A 14,614-nucleotide genomic window follows, 5' to 3' on the forward strand; every position below is an offset into this window, starting at 1 on the left:
CAGCGTGTTAGCTGTTGTTAGCATGACCTAGCTGTTGTTAGCATGACAACAACGCTGTGCTTATGACACACATGTGCTTATGACACATTAGCGTAGCCCCGTACCCCGACTGGTTCAGTTTAGGCGTTTAAATCCGACTGGTTAGGTTTAGACATTAAATTCTGACTGGTTAGGTTTAAGGCCAGCCTGTCGGCAAGCGGATAGGGCTGAAATTTCGTCACGGGTAATATATGTCATGCCCCAGCACAGAGGTTTCGCCCCAGCGTAGAGGTTTGCCTGAGGGCTGCAGCCAGATGCCTCTAGAAATATGCTAAACTCTCCAAATCCTCTCCATAAGTCAGAGAGAATAATAAAGGTACGGATGGAGTCCGGGTCTGTTCTGTTGGTCTAAATGACTGTGAGGTGATCTAACATGAACAATGCTGGGCCTGACTACATGTCAACACTCCATCTAACCAGCCAGGCAGTGGAACTATTATTCACTGTGGGCTATCTCCCCTCAGAGGTTTCAATGAGCCATCACACCAGAATCACTTCCTGTCATGGACAGAAAGTTCTGGAAGCTGCTGATCCACTTACACAGCTCTCTATAAGGATGTTTCAAAGACAAAGAAAGTCCTGATGTTTGAGATAGTGATATTTTTAACCCTTGATCGTTCTATATTCATCTTTTATTTCTACACAAACATCCCATTTATTTCACCTGATTTTGCAAACCTGCAAACTAATGAACACTAGTTAATATTACAAATGTTTGTTATGATGAATACATAGAGGGTTTTTTTTTTTGTTTTGTTTTGTTTTGTTTTTGATGAAATAGTGGAAAGATTCAGGAATCAGCAGATCAGAAGGAGTGGGAGTTTTCTTGAGAAGAGGAAGAGTCACGTCAGCAGTTTAACTAGAAAGTTCCTCAAACATTTACCAAAAAAGACTTAGACAAGTAGGTCAGTCATTTAAATAGGAGCAGATAGCAGATCTGGACGTAAGAACATTACAAATGGACTAAAAGTAGAAGATTACTGGACGTTAGAACCAGAGAAGTGGACTAAAAGTAGAAGATCTGGACACTAGAAGTGGACCAAAACTAGAAGATTTCTGGACTTCAGGACCTTACAAGTGGACTAAAAGTAGAAGATCTGGACTGTAGAACCTCAGAAGTGGACTAAAAGTAGAAGATCTGGACTGTAGAACCTCAGAAGTGGACTAAAAGTAGAAGATCTGGACTGTAGAACCTCAGAAGTGGACTAAAAGTAGATTTTCTAGTTTTAAACCATCTGAGAGATGATGAGATCTTTCATTGATGGTGTCGGTTCCTGGGTGACCCTCCTCTGGGTCCTGGCTTGTGGAGTCAGCAGTGATGTTCCATCTCCAGCAGAGGAGGGTGAGTTTTGTGTCCCAGTTTGTCTGAGATATCTACACACTAAAAACTCCTGTGTTAAAAACAACCCATTATTGTTATTTTAACCCAACCTCAGGGTCAAAAGTGACCAGCACTTCCTGGTTTGAATTTAACCAGGAAAACTGTGTTATACATTTAACCCAGAATAATGGGTTGAATAGTCAACCCAATAGTTGGGTATACTAACTAGAGTTCTGGGTTATTTAACACAGAACGTCAGGTTTAGAGATAGGGAGGTAATCTGCATTTTCTGGCTCTAGTTTTATTTTGTGGAGAGGAATGGCTCTCAGACAGGTTAAATGACTTTGACAAACTTTTGCACAGGAAGCATGAGCCACTTTCTTTTACTGAGAACCACAGATACATCTTCTTCTTCTTCTTTGATTTCCGGCAGACTAGGCACAGCTTGGTGCATTGCTGCCATACACCGCTGGCTACACGTTATTGCAGCTCCCTCCTGTAAGGCCTGTATTCTACTATACAGGCCTGTTGTTAAAAGAAAGTGAACTACTGCCCGTGCACTCTCCCTCTCACCCAATCCCTCACCCAGTATTGTTGCAAGTGAAAATGATTTAAGTCCCATCTTTTCCAGATGAATAAATAGTATCTTTCTGTGCTCAGCGTAAGCTGGACACTCCATTATGACATGAATCACTGTCTCTGAGGTTTCGCAGTGTTCACACTACCCATCAGGATGTTTCCCCACTAATACCAACCCGCTCGCTAAACCACAATGCCCCAGTCTAAGCCTTGTCAGCTTGACGTCCTCTGCCCTCGTCACACACTCTCTTTATGGTCGTACTGATGGCTGGATTCGGAACAGTTTCCTCCCACTGCTGTCTCCCTCCCACTCCTGCTGCCACTGGTGGAGGATTCTTTTGTTAATGGTGCTGCCACATTACATTTTTCCTAAAGGGACTCTGACATCCACCTCCTTCCTGCACAGACTGCACTTTGCTGCCCTGTCTGCCACCTCACTCCCCTCTATCCCTACATGTGCGGGCACCCACATAAACCCAATAGTACACCCCCTCCTCTCCAGCTTAGACACCAGCATCAACACCTCCCCAACTATATCCACCCTAGCGTTACCTCCCTCGGCTCCCCTCAATGCCATTAGAGCTGACAGAGAGTCTGTACATAAAACCACCTGATCCAGCCCCCCATCCTCAACCCACCACAGGGCCCACAGTAGCGCTATCAGCTCTGCTGTAAAAATAGAAACTCCATCAGACAGTCTCTTGCTTTGGCAGATGTGGACATGTGGAATATATATTCCAAATCCCGCTTTCCCACTCTCTGGGTCTCTTGACCCATCTGTGTAGATCTTAATACACTCCTCCCATCTATTCTCAAGGTATCTCTCTACCCTTTCTGCCACATTTCCTATCGCTCCCTCTTGTATTAGCTGTTTTACTGACACATCCTCATCTGCCTCAGCCCATAACCACCGTGGGACAGGTGGGCAGCACACAGTGGGTGCTACACTAACCTCCTCAAGGCCCAGCTCCTCTATGTATTTTCTAACAGATTCTACAAAACTGACCCTATTAAGTCTACTCTGCCCATTCTCAAATTCCCAGCATTTAGTCATCAGGACATTTGAAGGAAGAGATGATGAGAATCCATTCAATTTAACCCAATACTTGAGTGCCAATTTCTCCCACCACAGCCTCAGTGGGGTCTCCCCTACCTCTGCCAACAGCACAGAGATTGGCATTGTCCAGAAAGCCACAGTGCACAGCCTCAGGGCTCTGGCCTGCACTACATCCAGTTTTGCAAGATTAGTCTTGGCTGCTGAACCATACGCCAGACAACCATAGTCAAAGATGGATCTAACCTTGTAAATCATCAACATTGCAGACCTTTCTGCCCCCCAAGGACAACCAGTCAGACATCTCATGATATTGATTACCTTCTCACACCTACTCACCATCTTGTCCACATGCACTTTATATGTTAATTTCTCATCCATCCATACCCCCAGAAATTTAAAAACCTTTACTTTGTCCAGTAGTGACCCGTGTAACTTGAGGCCCTCACTGCCTACCGTCCTTTTCCTGCCAAAAATCACATAATTTGATTTGGAGACAGAAAGCCTGAACCCCCACTTATCAGCCCACTCCTGCCCCTTATTAAGTGCTCTCTGCGTCTCTTTCATCAGATACTCTACATTTCACCCTCTCCTCCAGATTGCTCTGTCATCCACAAATAGGGATCTACCAAATCAAATCACCCAAATCATCAAACATATCATTAATCATTATATTAAAAAGAACTGGGCTGATAACACTGCCCTGCGGGGTACCATTATCTACAGCTACAATGTTAGAATAGCTTCCTCCCACTTTCACCTGAATAGTACGACCTGCCAAAAACTCCCTAATCCAGTTCAACATTCTGCCTCTAATCCCTGCATCATACAATTTAATACCAAGTCCTTCCTTCCACAGCATATCATATGCTCTCTCAATATCCAAGAACGCAGCTATCACTACCTCCTTGTTGACCAGCGCTTTTTGATATCTCTGTCTAACAAAAGAACAGCATCCATTGTCCCCTGTCCTTGCCTAAATCTGCTTTGGTATGGGGCAAAATACCCTCTCTGCTCTAGAAAGTGCACCAAACGATCAGTCACCATTCTCTCCATACACATAACTGCTGTAAGGGCAATGGGCCTGTACGATCCAGGGCTACTGGCCTCCTTTCCTGGCTTCAGAATTGGGATTACTACTGCATGCTTCCATTCTGCTGGCACACCTTCTTCCCATACTGTGTTTATAAGAGCTAACATCTCCTCTAGTGCCTCTTCATTCATCTGCTTGAACACCTCATACCCTAAACCATCTCTCCCTGGGGTGGTATGACGGCCTCGCCCTATAGCACGTTTTAGCTCGTGCATAGAGAAAAATACATTTACTGCATCGCTATTATCTGTGTCTTTGTTCAGCTTGTGCCCTTCCTGCACAATCAGCTGCTCTCTCCTCAACTTTCCTTCACTGTCCACATTGCTAGCACTGTGCACTCTCTGATAAGTTTTAGCTAACAAATCCACCTTTTCCTTATTACTCACACTCTCCTCACTCCCTCTATTAATACTGACATAGACTTACCTCTGTTTACCCCAGCCATTTTATGAATCATGCCCCATACCTACAGTTGTTTCTCTCCTGAATGTGTCACAAAACTTGTGCCATCTTTCCCTCTTAGCCTCTTTAATAACCTTCCTAGCCTTTGCTCGCTGCCTTTTATATTCTATAACATGGCTCTCAACTGGGCCTCTCCTAAGTTGCCTATACGCTCTTTTGCAGGCCCTCACTGCCTCATTGCAAGCCTTGTTCCACCACGGGACTATTTTCCTCTCTCTTCTCCCTTTCTTGGCTGGAGCAGCCTCTCTAACTGCCTCTACTGCTACACTGCAAAAGGACCTCCACCATGCCTCTACACTCCCCTCACTCATCACCCCTCCCAAACCTTCACCTTTATTTTTGCTACCCCACAGTGGATTATGTGCATTAAAGTCTCCTGTCCACACCACTGGGGGGCACAACTGCCCCATCATCCCATCCAATTTTTCCACCTCCAGCTGAAGACAGGGGTTGTAATAATTAACCACAGTGAACCTACCAGCAGAACTCCACACCTCCACTGCTACCACCTCAAGATCTGAATCCACCTCCACTCTCCTATGCTGGACTCCTTCTTTAATGAAGGTGGTTCATCCTCCCCCAGGTGTTCCCCTATCCTTTCTCATACACACATACCCTGGGATCACAAAATCTAACACAGGTTTCAGCCATGTTTCCTGCACACAAATTATCCTCCATCACGAAACACCCGTATCCTAGATGCATCAGCCACTTTTGCCCTTTTAAATTCCTTCCTCAACTCCTCCATGGAGATTTCAGCCCAAACCCCATAGATAACACCCTTCAACCCTGCAGCTCTGTCCCCTGGGACAAATCCTACCACATGCTTCCTCCCTATCGTCTGCAGAGAGACAGCTTTGGCCAACTAGGCTGCAGATTTACACAAAACAATCAGTTTCCCATCTGCCAAATTCTTGCATCAAGCACTTCACCCACCTCTCCCTTCAAATCCCCGGCGATGGGATTAATGGATCTAAATCCCGCCTGCTCTCCTATCAGTTTGAAGATAACTTTGTACTCTCCTGACTGACTGCTGTCTGTTCTTATTGCCTTAGCGTTTTCCCCCTGCTCTTCCCCCCTAGGTCTCTTCCTGTTGGGTTTCCCTTTGGTTCTCTCCCACCTCCCCTCTCCCTCATCCATTTCATTACACTGCCAGCATTTCACTCCTTCTACTGAAGCTGAGGAGGATGAATCAAAGTTTAACCTCAGTTGGTATGCCTGGACTGCTTTTACAACTTGAAAATCACAGACAATCCTCTTGGATCTCCACACATCCCGTCTTCCCTTTACAACCCCCAACCACCATAAACCATAATGTTTTTAATGTTCATGTTCATTGCAAAGTTGTAATTCTGCATGTTTAGTCTATTAGTTGATGTTTTTAGTGAGAAGTGTTTTTTGAAGTGTGACACCATGAGTGAGGGGGTCAATGCTGCAGACCACCCTGTCTGTATGTGACTGTATCTGGGGTTGAGAGTAAATAATAGCTGTTCATGCTTTCTGTGTGAGAGTTTGTCAAAGTCATTGAACTTATCTTCCTCATCACTGCTTGCCACAAAATTAAACGCAAATGTACCGAGAGGATGCAGACTTCAATGTATGGGACTTAATCCTGTCCCCATTACTAAAGAGTCCATTTCTGGACACAGACTGCGGTCTAGATCAAGCACTCCCTCCCTGGTAGAGTGAAGACACAGTGAGGTAGAGCATTAACTTCACCACACATTGAAGCAATGATGGAAGCGTTGCCTGCTGGTGCCAACAGATGCACTGACAGTCTCATACATGGTTTTTGGAAAATTTTGAGCGATAGGGTGTTAACCCAGAGTATGGGTTACTCTGATATGTTAACCCAGAAATATCATTAACTCAAGCAACCCAGAAATTGGATTTACCCTTTAAACCAGAAAATGGGTTCATTTCTGAAAATTAACACAGAAATACAACCCAACCCCAGCAACCCAGAAACTGTGTTGATTATGTAACAAAGAATTTTTATAGTGTAAAGAAGAGTGTGATGGTGTGCTGTGTTGGATGTTGAGTGTTCCTCAGACGGTTCTCCAGGGTTGTAGATGTGAGGGCTAAATATGAAATAAGCTGGCACAGATGAAAGCAGGGCCCTGAATAAGTCTGCTTTGATTTCATGCAGTGGCTTCTATGTATCTAAAACTCTATGACCAGCCTTACTACAATGATCCAAATATTGGGAGAGAAGTATGGTGTCCTTAAAGTGCCAAAAAGCTGTGTTGTGGTGTTGTGAATGCTAACTAAAGTTGGATTTCTGCTGCATGTTGGTTAATAGGGGGACGGCTGCAGCTGTTTGTCTTGTTGTCATGACTTCACTGTCCTAACTCTGGTCAAAAATGTTTCTCTGTCTCTTTGGGTCTGAGCAGGAATCTATATTTGACATGAAAAACGTGACATCAGAGAAAATAAAGGAAGTGACCAGAGACCATTTTAGGAGGAACAGAGGAAGTGAAAGCACTTCAGTCATTTTTCTGCTGAATCAAAAGGAAAATGAAGATGAGCTGGTCAAAAGCTGCCAGGGTGGAAATACTGCTATATATGTAGCTGTATTAGGCTTAAACCAGTGATACTCAGCGTGTGGCTCTTCTGTGATGATTTTGGCTTTTTATGTCTAAATTTAAAATATTATTCCCCAGAGAAACCGTAAAAAAGGGAACCTTTGACCTCAGAATTATCCGCTGCAATGTGTTTCCCATACTTATCCAGCAGGCTTTAACTGTCAAATGTAAATGTCAACCTCTAGTTTGTCTGTATATTTTCATTGGCCTTATTTGTAATCTTTTACTTTTTTTTTTTTTTTTTTTTTGCTTTTTTACCACTTTTTTGCCCATTAAAGGTGCCTCTTGCCATTACATGTCATTTTTCACTCATTTCCCCACCTTTTTGCTGCTTTTTGCCAATTTTTTTCGAAATTTTTTGTCACTTTTCACTCAATTTTTGCCATTTCTTCCTATTTTACCTCTTATTCATCCATTTTAGGCCACTTGTTTACAGCTTTATACCTATTTTGCCAGCTTTGACTCTTTTTTTGCCACTTTTTACCACTTAGATTGTGGCTCTTGCAACGTTTTTTTTTTTTGTTGTTGCATTTCCATCAGCAGAATATCAGTAAACACTGGATTTATTTCTGTAATTCCATTCACAAAGGTAAACTGACATAAAGACTCATCACACACAGACTGATATATTTCAGGTGGTTTTTTTTTTTGTTTGTTTGTTTGTTTTTTGTTTTTTGTTAAATGTTGATGATTTTGGCTTACAGCTGTGAAAACCCAAAACTCAGGATCTAAGTACTGAAAACCAATAAAATGGATTAGTAACACAGAAATGTTGGACTACTGAGAGGTATGAACATGTCCAGCGCTCACTACTTGGTCTGGGCTCCTTTTTCATGAATTACTGCATCACTGTGGCGTGGCATGGAGGCGATCAGCCTGTGGCACTGCTGCACTGTAAACCCAAATGAGCTGAGTTTACTTGAAAAATACTAGTAAACCGGTTACCTTAAAAAAAAACTGAGTAATGAAAGATAAAACCTTATATTCATTTAACTCAACATCTTCAGTAGTTAAAATTATTACTGAAGATGATTCTACTGAATATCTCTAATTAAAACAGAGTTAAATCCTTTTTGATACAACTTAAAATATTGAGTAATGTTATTAATTTTGCAAAATAATAGAACTAGGCATTTTCAGTTCAGTCAATTTAATTCTGAGTCAATTTCACTTAAAATCTTTTGTACAACTTATGATTCCATCAAATTATTCTACTAAATGTTTTTCCCTTTGAGTGATTAAATAAGATAAACAACACAAAAGCCAAAATATAACGCCATGACCATACATAATGTTTATAACGTTCATGTTCATTGCAAAGTTGTTATTATGCATGTTTAGTCTATTAGTTGATGTTTTTAGTGAGAAGTCAATGTTGTCTGTATGTGACTGTATCTGTGGCTGTGGAAGCAACAGTTCATGCTTCCTGTGCAAGAACTCTTCAAAGTCATTCAAGTCATCTGGGAGCCATTCCTTATCCCTGCTTACCACAATATAAACCCAGTAAAGCACTCACATACCACAGACTTCCACCATCAACCCTTTCACCCGATAGGGAAGAGTCATTTAACAACATTGCTGGAACCAGACAGTGATCTGGATCAGCCTATCATTCCTTCCCTAGTGGAGAGGAGACACAATGAGGCACAGTATTTGCTTCACCACATGTGTGAGTTATGATAGAAGCGTTGCCTGCCGGTGCCAACAGATGCACTGACAGTCTCATACATGGTTTTATTAGAAAATGTTGAAAAAGCCTCCCCTGTAAGAACTAAATATGTTAAGTTATCTCAGCTTAACATGATCATTGCATCTTTCAGCTGAATAGAACAAACAACTAATCTGATTTAGTAATGTTAATGTGTTTTGTCAAAACACGGAAGAGTAAGTAATGATTGCTAAAAAGTTTAAGTAGAAACAAAATCTGGGTTTACAGTGCAAAGTGGGCTTAAAGCAGTAAAAATAGATTACAAGAGGCAATAAAGGGGGGAAATGATTGACAATTTAAGCAAACGGTAATTGTGGTAAGCAGATTAATGTGACTTGCAATGGATAATTTGTGAAGTCAAAGTTTCTCTTTTTTATGGTTTTCGGGAGGAATAATATTTGAAATTAAGACATAAGAGATCCACAAATCATCACAAAAGAGCCACATGTGGCCCTAGAACCACAGGTTGAATATCACTCATCTGTACCTTTCGTATAGGATGTCATTGGGTAAATCGAAAGGGTTGCATTTATCTCTAAATATTCTTTTCTTTTCTTCTCTTCTTCTTTCTATTCTTCTCTTCCGTGCACCAACCAGGATCTTCTAAGAGTGGGCGGGCCATTTTCCAAGAGAACTGATTGGTCAGGAGGCGGAGCTTTTATACTCGCTGATCTCTTATCCAGCACATAACCTGCTCCAGAGCAGGTTAGCCGTTCAGCATAAGTTACCGTGGTGATTTATCCCGGCAAGATTTGAGCCAGTTTCTTCGTACAGAAAATCCAGGGTTAATCCTGAAGTTATCTGGATAAGAGAAAATCCAGCTTCATCGTACAGGCCTCTGGTGGCGGCATCCAAGATGGCAGTCATCAGTGCGTCAAGGTTTCGGTTCACCCATCCTGCCAGCCAATCACTGAGCCCCACTTTCCTTCTGAATGAGAATAGGGGTGTGGTTTTGACTAAAACTACAATTTTTTAATCATTTCTTCTTAAATTTATAACTTATGCACCCAAATTAGTTAAGTATGCTTGAATTCCTTAAGTAGAGCATCAAAACGTTTAAATTTCTATGCATTGTACTTATATTTTTAATTGGGCTTACAGTGTGAGGTGTTATGAAGCCCAGGTTGCTCTGATGGCAGCCTTCAGCTCTTCAGCGTCGTCCTGTCAGGTGTCTCTCATCCTACTCTTCACAATACCTCAGAGATCCTCTATGGGGTTTAGGTCAGACCAGTTTACAGGGGTACCAGGGTCCTTAAACCAGGTTTTGGTACTTTTGGTCATGTGGGCAGGTGTCAAGTCCTGCTGGAAAATGAAATCAGCATCTCCATAAAGCTGGTCAACAGAGGGAAGCATGAAGGTCTCTGAAACTTCCTCTGCACTGACCTTTGACCTGATCAAACACAGTGGACCAGCACCAGCTGATGAAATGGCTCACCAAACCACCACTGACTGTGGAAACTTCCCACTGTAAGAAGGTGGTGGAGAACAAGCGAGCTAAGATCCTGTGGGACTTCCAGATCCAGACAAACAAGATGGTGATGACTAACCAGCCTGCACACTGAAAACTCCTGCGTTACTTCATCAACACAGTTTCTGGGTTGCTGGGGTTGGGTTGTATTTCTGTGTTGATGTTCAGAAATCAACCCATTTTCTGGTTGAAAGGGTAATTCCAATTTCTGGGTTGCTTGAGTTAATGATATTTCTGGGTTAACATGTCAGAGTAACCCATACTCTGGGCTAACACCCCTTCACTCATGTCCTTTGCGGCATCCCTCCTTCCACTTGCTGTCATCTTGCACACACGCAATCGCTTGTATCCCAGGACCAAGAGGGCATTAACCATGCATTGAAGGTAAACATCTAGCATTTTGGAAAGTCTTTTTGTACTGGTACACTGTAAAATCCAATTAGTTAATCTTACTTAAAAAAAATCATGCAAACCGATTGCCTTGAAAAAACCAAGTAACTTTAACTTTATGACCCTAGTAGAGCAAAATAAAGATTTTTGTGTTGTACTTAAAAAGGCTTTTTAAGGAAAGAACAATTACACTTCAGTTCAAATAAGTAAAATTCTTTTGTGTAGAGTACTTAGGTAAGGAAGTTATTAGTGCTCAAGGTTTAGTACAGACTACACTGTAAACCTGGATGTTGTTTCCACTTCAGCTTTATAGCAATCATTCCTTATTCTTTTATGATTTGTCCAAAAACTTTGGCATTACTAAATCAGATTAGTGGTTTACACTTTTCAGCTGAAAGATGCAATGATCATGTTAAAGACCCTGTAAAGTGAAATCCAAAGTTTTTGTCTGAACACTCTAGAAATGTTGGAATCTGGTTTCTGTAAACATGTGAAAACTCTGAGATCTACATGAGACTGAATTCTGGATTTAGGCCATTTCATCTCTTTCCTGGCTTGGTTTCATGTGGGCGGGGCCAATATGTGGGCTCATGATGTCATGAGCCCACAGTAGAGAATGACCCCGCCCCTCTAACGCTATAATATTGTGGAAGGAAGCAGCCACCTGGAGCAGGGACTTCTGGTTCATTTTGTGCAATGGAATTCAGTCTTGTACTCTTGTACCGTTCTATAATGTTCATGTTTCATTGCACAGTTATAGTTCTGCATGTTTTGTTTATTGGTTCATGTTTTTAGAGGAAAATATTTTTCCAAGTATGACACCATGAGTGAGGGGGTTAATGCTGCAGACTACCCGTGTCCTGAGTGGGCGTGGTTTCAGCTCATTCAACAGACACGCCCACACCTGGAGCAGATTTTACTGCCTCAGTTTTCATGATTTGAAGCTTCGTTTTATAAACTCATGGTGTCACACTGGGACACTGGGGGCTGTAACCCCAAGCTGGGTGGATGACTCCAGCAGATACCAGGAACAACATCTGAGATCTCCGTCCAGAAGTCTGCGAGTCTGGGCAAGGGAGGGATTTGATTTTATATATATTTGCATACACACAGGGCTTGATGTGACTGTTGTTTGTTAACACTGTGTATTAAAAGACTAAAAAAAAGTTTTTTCCTGAAATACCAAAATTCACCCAAAATACCTCACCCTTATACCCTTAGCAAAATGTGTGCCATTCACATCAACACAACCAAAGCTTCCCACAAAAAACAGCCCAAAAGAGTGAAAAAAAAACAGCTCTAGGGACACAGTAGGGTGAATAATGATCATTGATCCTAATGATCATGATTGTTGATGGTAGGAGGTAACCGCCAGAACTCTGGTTATTTCTGATGGGATGATTTTAAAACAATGATCTGAAATATCTTCACTCAAAATCTGGGGCAATAAAAGTAATGAATGTTTGACTTTGTGTGTTTTTCAGAGATTTTTAGTTCTGACAAGCAGACGAACCTGGGCTGGACGTCTCAGCCAATCAGAGAGGTCAGTGTGGAATATGTACAGTGGCTTGTAAAAGTATTCATCCTTGAACTTCTCCACATTTCTTCAGGTTACAACCACAAACATTAACAGATTTTATTTGGATTTAGATTAACATAAAGTGGAGCATAATTGCAAAGTTAAAAGAAAAATTAAACACGACTTTCAGCATGTTTAACAAATAAAGAGTGTGGTGTGCAAAAGTATTCACCCCCCTGGAGTCAGTGCTTTGTAGCGCCACCTTCAGCTGCAGTTACAGCTGCAAGCCTTTTGGGGTCTTTCTCTACCAACTTTGCACATCTAGAGGCTGACATCTTTTCTAAATTGCTGAAGCTCAGTCATCTTTGATGGAGAGCATCTTTGAACAGCAGTTTTTAAGCCAGACTTCAGGGGGTGAATACTTTTGCACACCACACTTTTCAGATTTCCATTTGTAAAACATTTTAAAGCTATGTATAATTTTCCTTCCACTTCACAATTACATGGTGCATTTGGTCATAAATCAGGCAAAATCCCAATAAAATATATTTACGTTTGTATTTGTAATGTGAAGAAATGTGGAAAGTTCAAGTTGTGAGCCACTGTAAATGTACGCTCATCCTAAACCTGTTTGTTTGCTGCTCTTCATGTCTCTTTGTTGCTCTCCTGGAGGGATAAGGGTTTTCACTGTATGATAGATATTTACAAACAAAACTGTATAATTAAATGTGTTATTTTTCTGTGTCAGTGGACTGAGGTCCTCCTCAGAGTTCAGTCTGGCTCTCGGGTCCCGGTTCTTCAGGCGTGTGGACGGCGGGTGTCCAGGTCGGTGTTGAGTGGTTGGATGGAGCGTAAAGACGCTCACTTCCTGTTGATGGATCTTTCTTTTACACAAGAAGAAGAAGTAGAAGGCGAGCTGGGTCCGCTCCAAGTCCACCTGTTTGACTCAGACACGCCCATCTCCACCTTGAAACCTGGAGGGATGGTGCTTAACCTAAAGACCACGAGGCCATTCTCAGCCAGCGTCCCCCATCAGCAAATCCAGACCCACCTGAACCTGAGCCGGGCCCTGAATCTGGGACGAGTCAGACGCCGAGGCTTCCAGCTGGCCTTTTCGTACTCAGGGACCTGTGCACTAGTTACCTCCATCAGGATCTACTACAGGAAGTGCTCTGACATCACAGATCAGCTGGTCACCTTTAGAGGGACGAGCTCTGGATCTGGACCAGTAACGGGCACCTGTGTGGAAGGGGCTGAGTCTGTTTCCCATCCTCACAGAGAGTGCATGGAGAACGGAGACTGGGGAACTATTCAGGGGGAGTGCACCTGTCGGACTGGACACCAGGTCATCAATAACACCTGTACAGGTAAATAAACAAGTCATCATTAACACCTGTACAGGTAAATAAACAAGTCATCAATCACACCTGTACGGGTAAATAAACATGTTATCAATCACACCTGTACAGGTAAATAAACAAGTCATCATTAACACCTGTACAGGTAAATAAACAAGTCATCAATCACACCTGTACGGGTAAATAAACATGTTATCAATCACACCTGTACAGGTAAATAAACAAGTCATCATTAACACCTGTACAGGTAAATAAACAAGTCATCAATCACACCTGTACAGGTAAATAAACAAGTCATCAATCACACCTGTACAGGTAAATAAACAAGTCATCAATCACACCTGTACAGGTAAATAAACAAGTCATCAATAACACCTGTACAGGTAAATAAACAGGTCATCAATAACACCTGTACAGGTAAATAAACAAGTCATCAATAACACCTGTACAGGTAAATAAACAGGTCATCATTAACACCTGTACAGGTAAATAAACAAGTCATCAATAACACCTGTACAGGTAAATAAACAAGTCATCAATCACACCTGTACAGGTAAATAAACAGGTCATCAATAACACCTGTACAGGTAAATGAACAAGTCATCAATAACACCTGTACAGGTAAATAAACAGGTCATCAATAACACCTTTACAGGTAAATAAACAAGTCATCAATAACACCTGTACAGGTAAATAAACAAGTCATCAATAACACCTGTACAGGTAAATAAACAAGTCATCAATAACACCTGTATAGGTAAATAAACAAGTCATCAATAACACCTGTACAGGTAAATAAACAAGTCATCAATAACACCTGTACAGGTAAATAAACAAGTCATCAATCACACCTGTACAGGTAAATAAACAAGTCATCAGTAACACCTGTACAGGTTAATAAACAAGTAATCAATAACACCGGTACAGGTAAATAAACAAGTCATCAATCACACCTGTACAGGTAAATAAACAAGTCATCAATAACACCTGTACAGGTAAATAAACAAGTCATCATTAACACCTGTACAAGTAAATGAA

At 41.8% G+C, this 14,614-nt stretch overlaps 1 protein-coding gene across 1 annotated transcript in view; it reads left to right on the plus strand.

Moving 5' to 3' along the window:
- Positions 1-950: 950 nt before the first annotated feature.
- LOC121506662 (tyrosine-protein kinase receptor UFO-like) overlaps positions 951-14,614 on the plus strand; it is a 50,232-nt gene continuing 36,568 nt past the window's right edge. The window contains exons 1-3 of the mRNA XM_041782495.1: positions 951-1,381; positions 12,184-12,242; positions 12,967-13,585. Coding sequence (XP_041638429.1) covers positions 1,282-1,381; positions 12,184-12,242; positions 12,967-13,585 — 778 coding nt within the window. The 5' untranslated portion in view covers positions 951-1,281. The remainder of the gene's footprint in view (positions 1,382-12,183; positions 12,243-12,966; positions 13,586-14,614) is intronic.

The sequence above is a fragment of the Cheilinus undulatus genome, unplaced genomic scaffold (assembly GCF_018320785.1).
Source record: "Cheilinus undulatus unplaced genomic scaffold, ASM1832078v1 Contig5, whole genome shotgun sequence".
NCBI classification, from domain to species: Eukaryota; Metazoa; Chordata; class Actinopteri; order Labriformes; family Labridae; genus Cheilinus; species Cheilinus undulatus.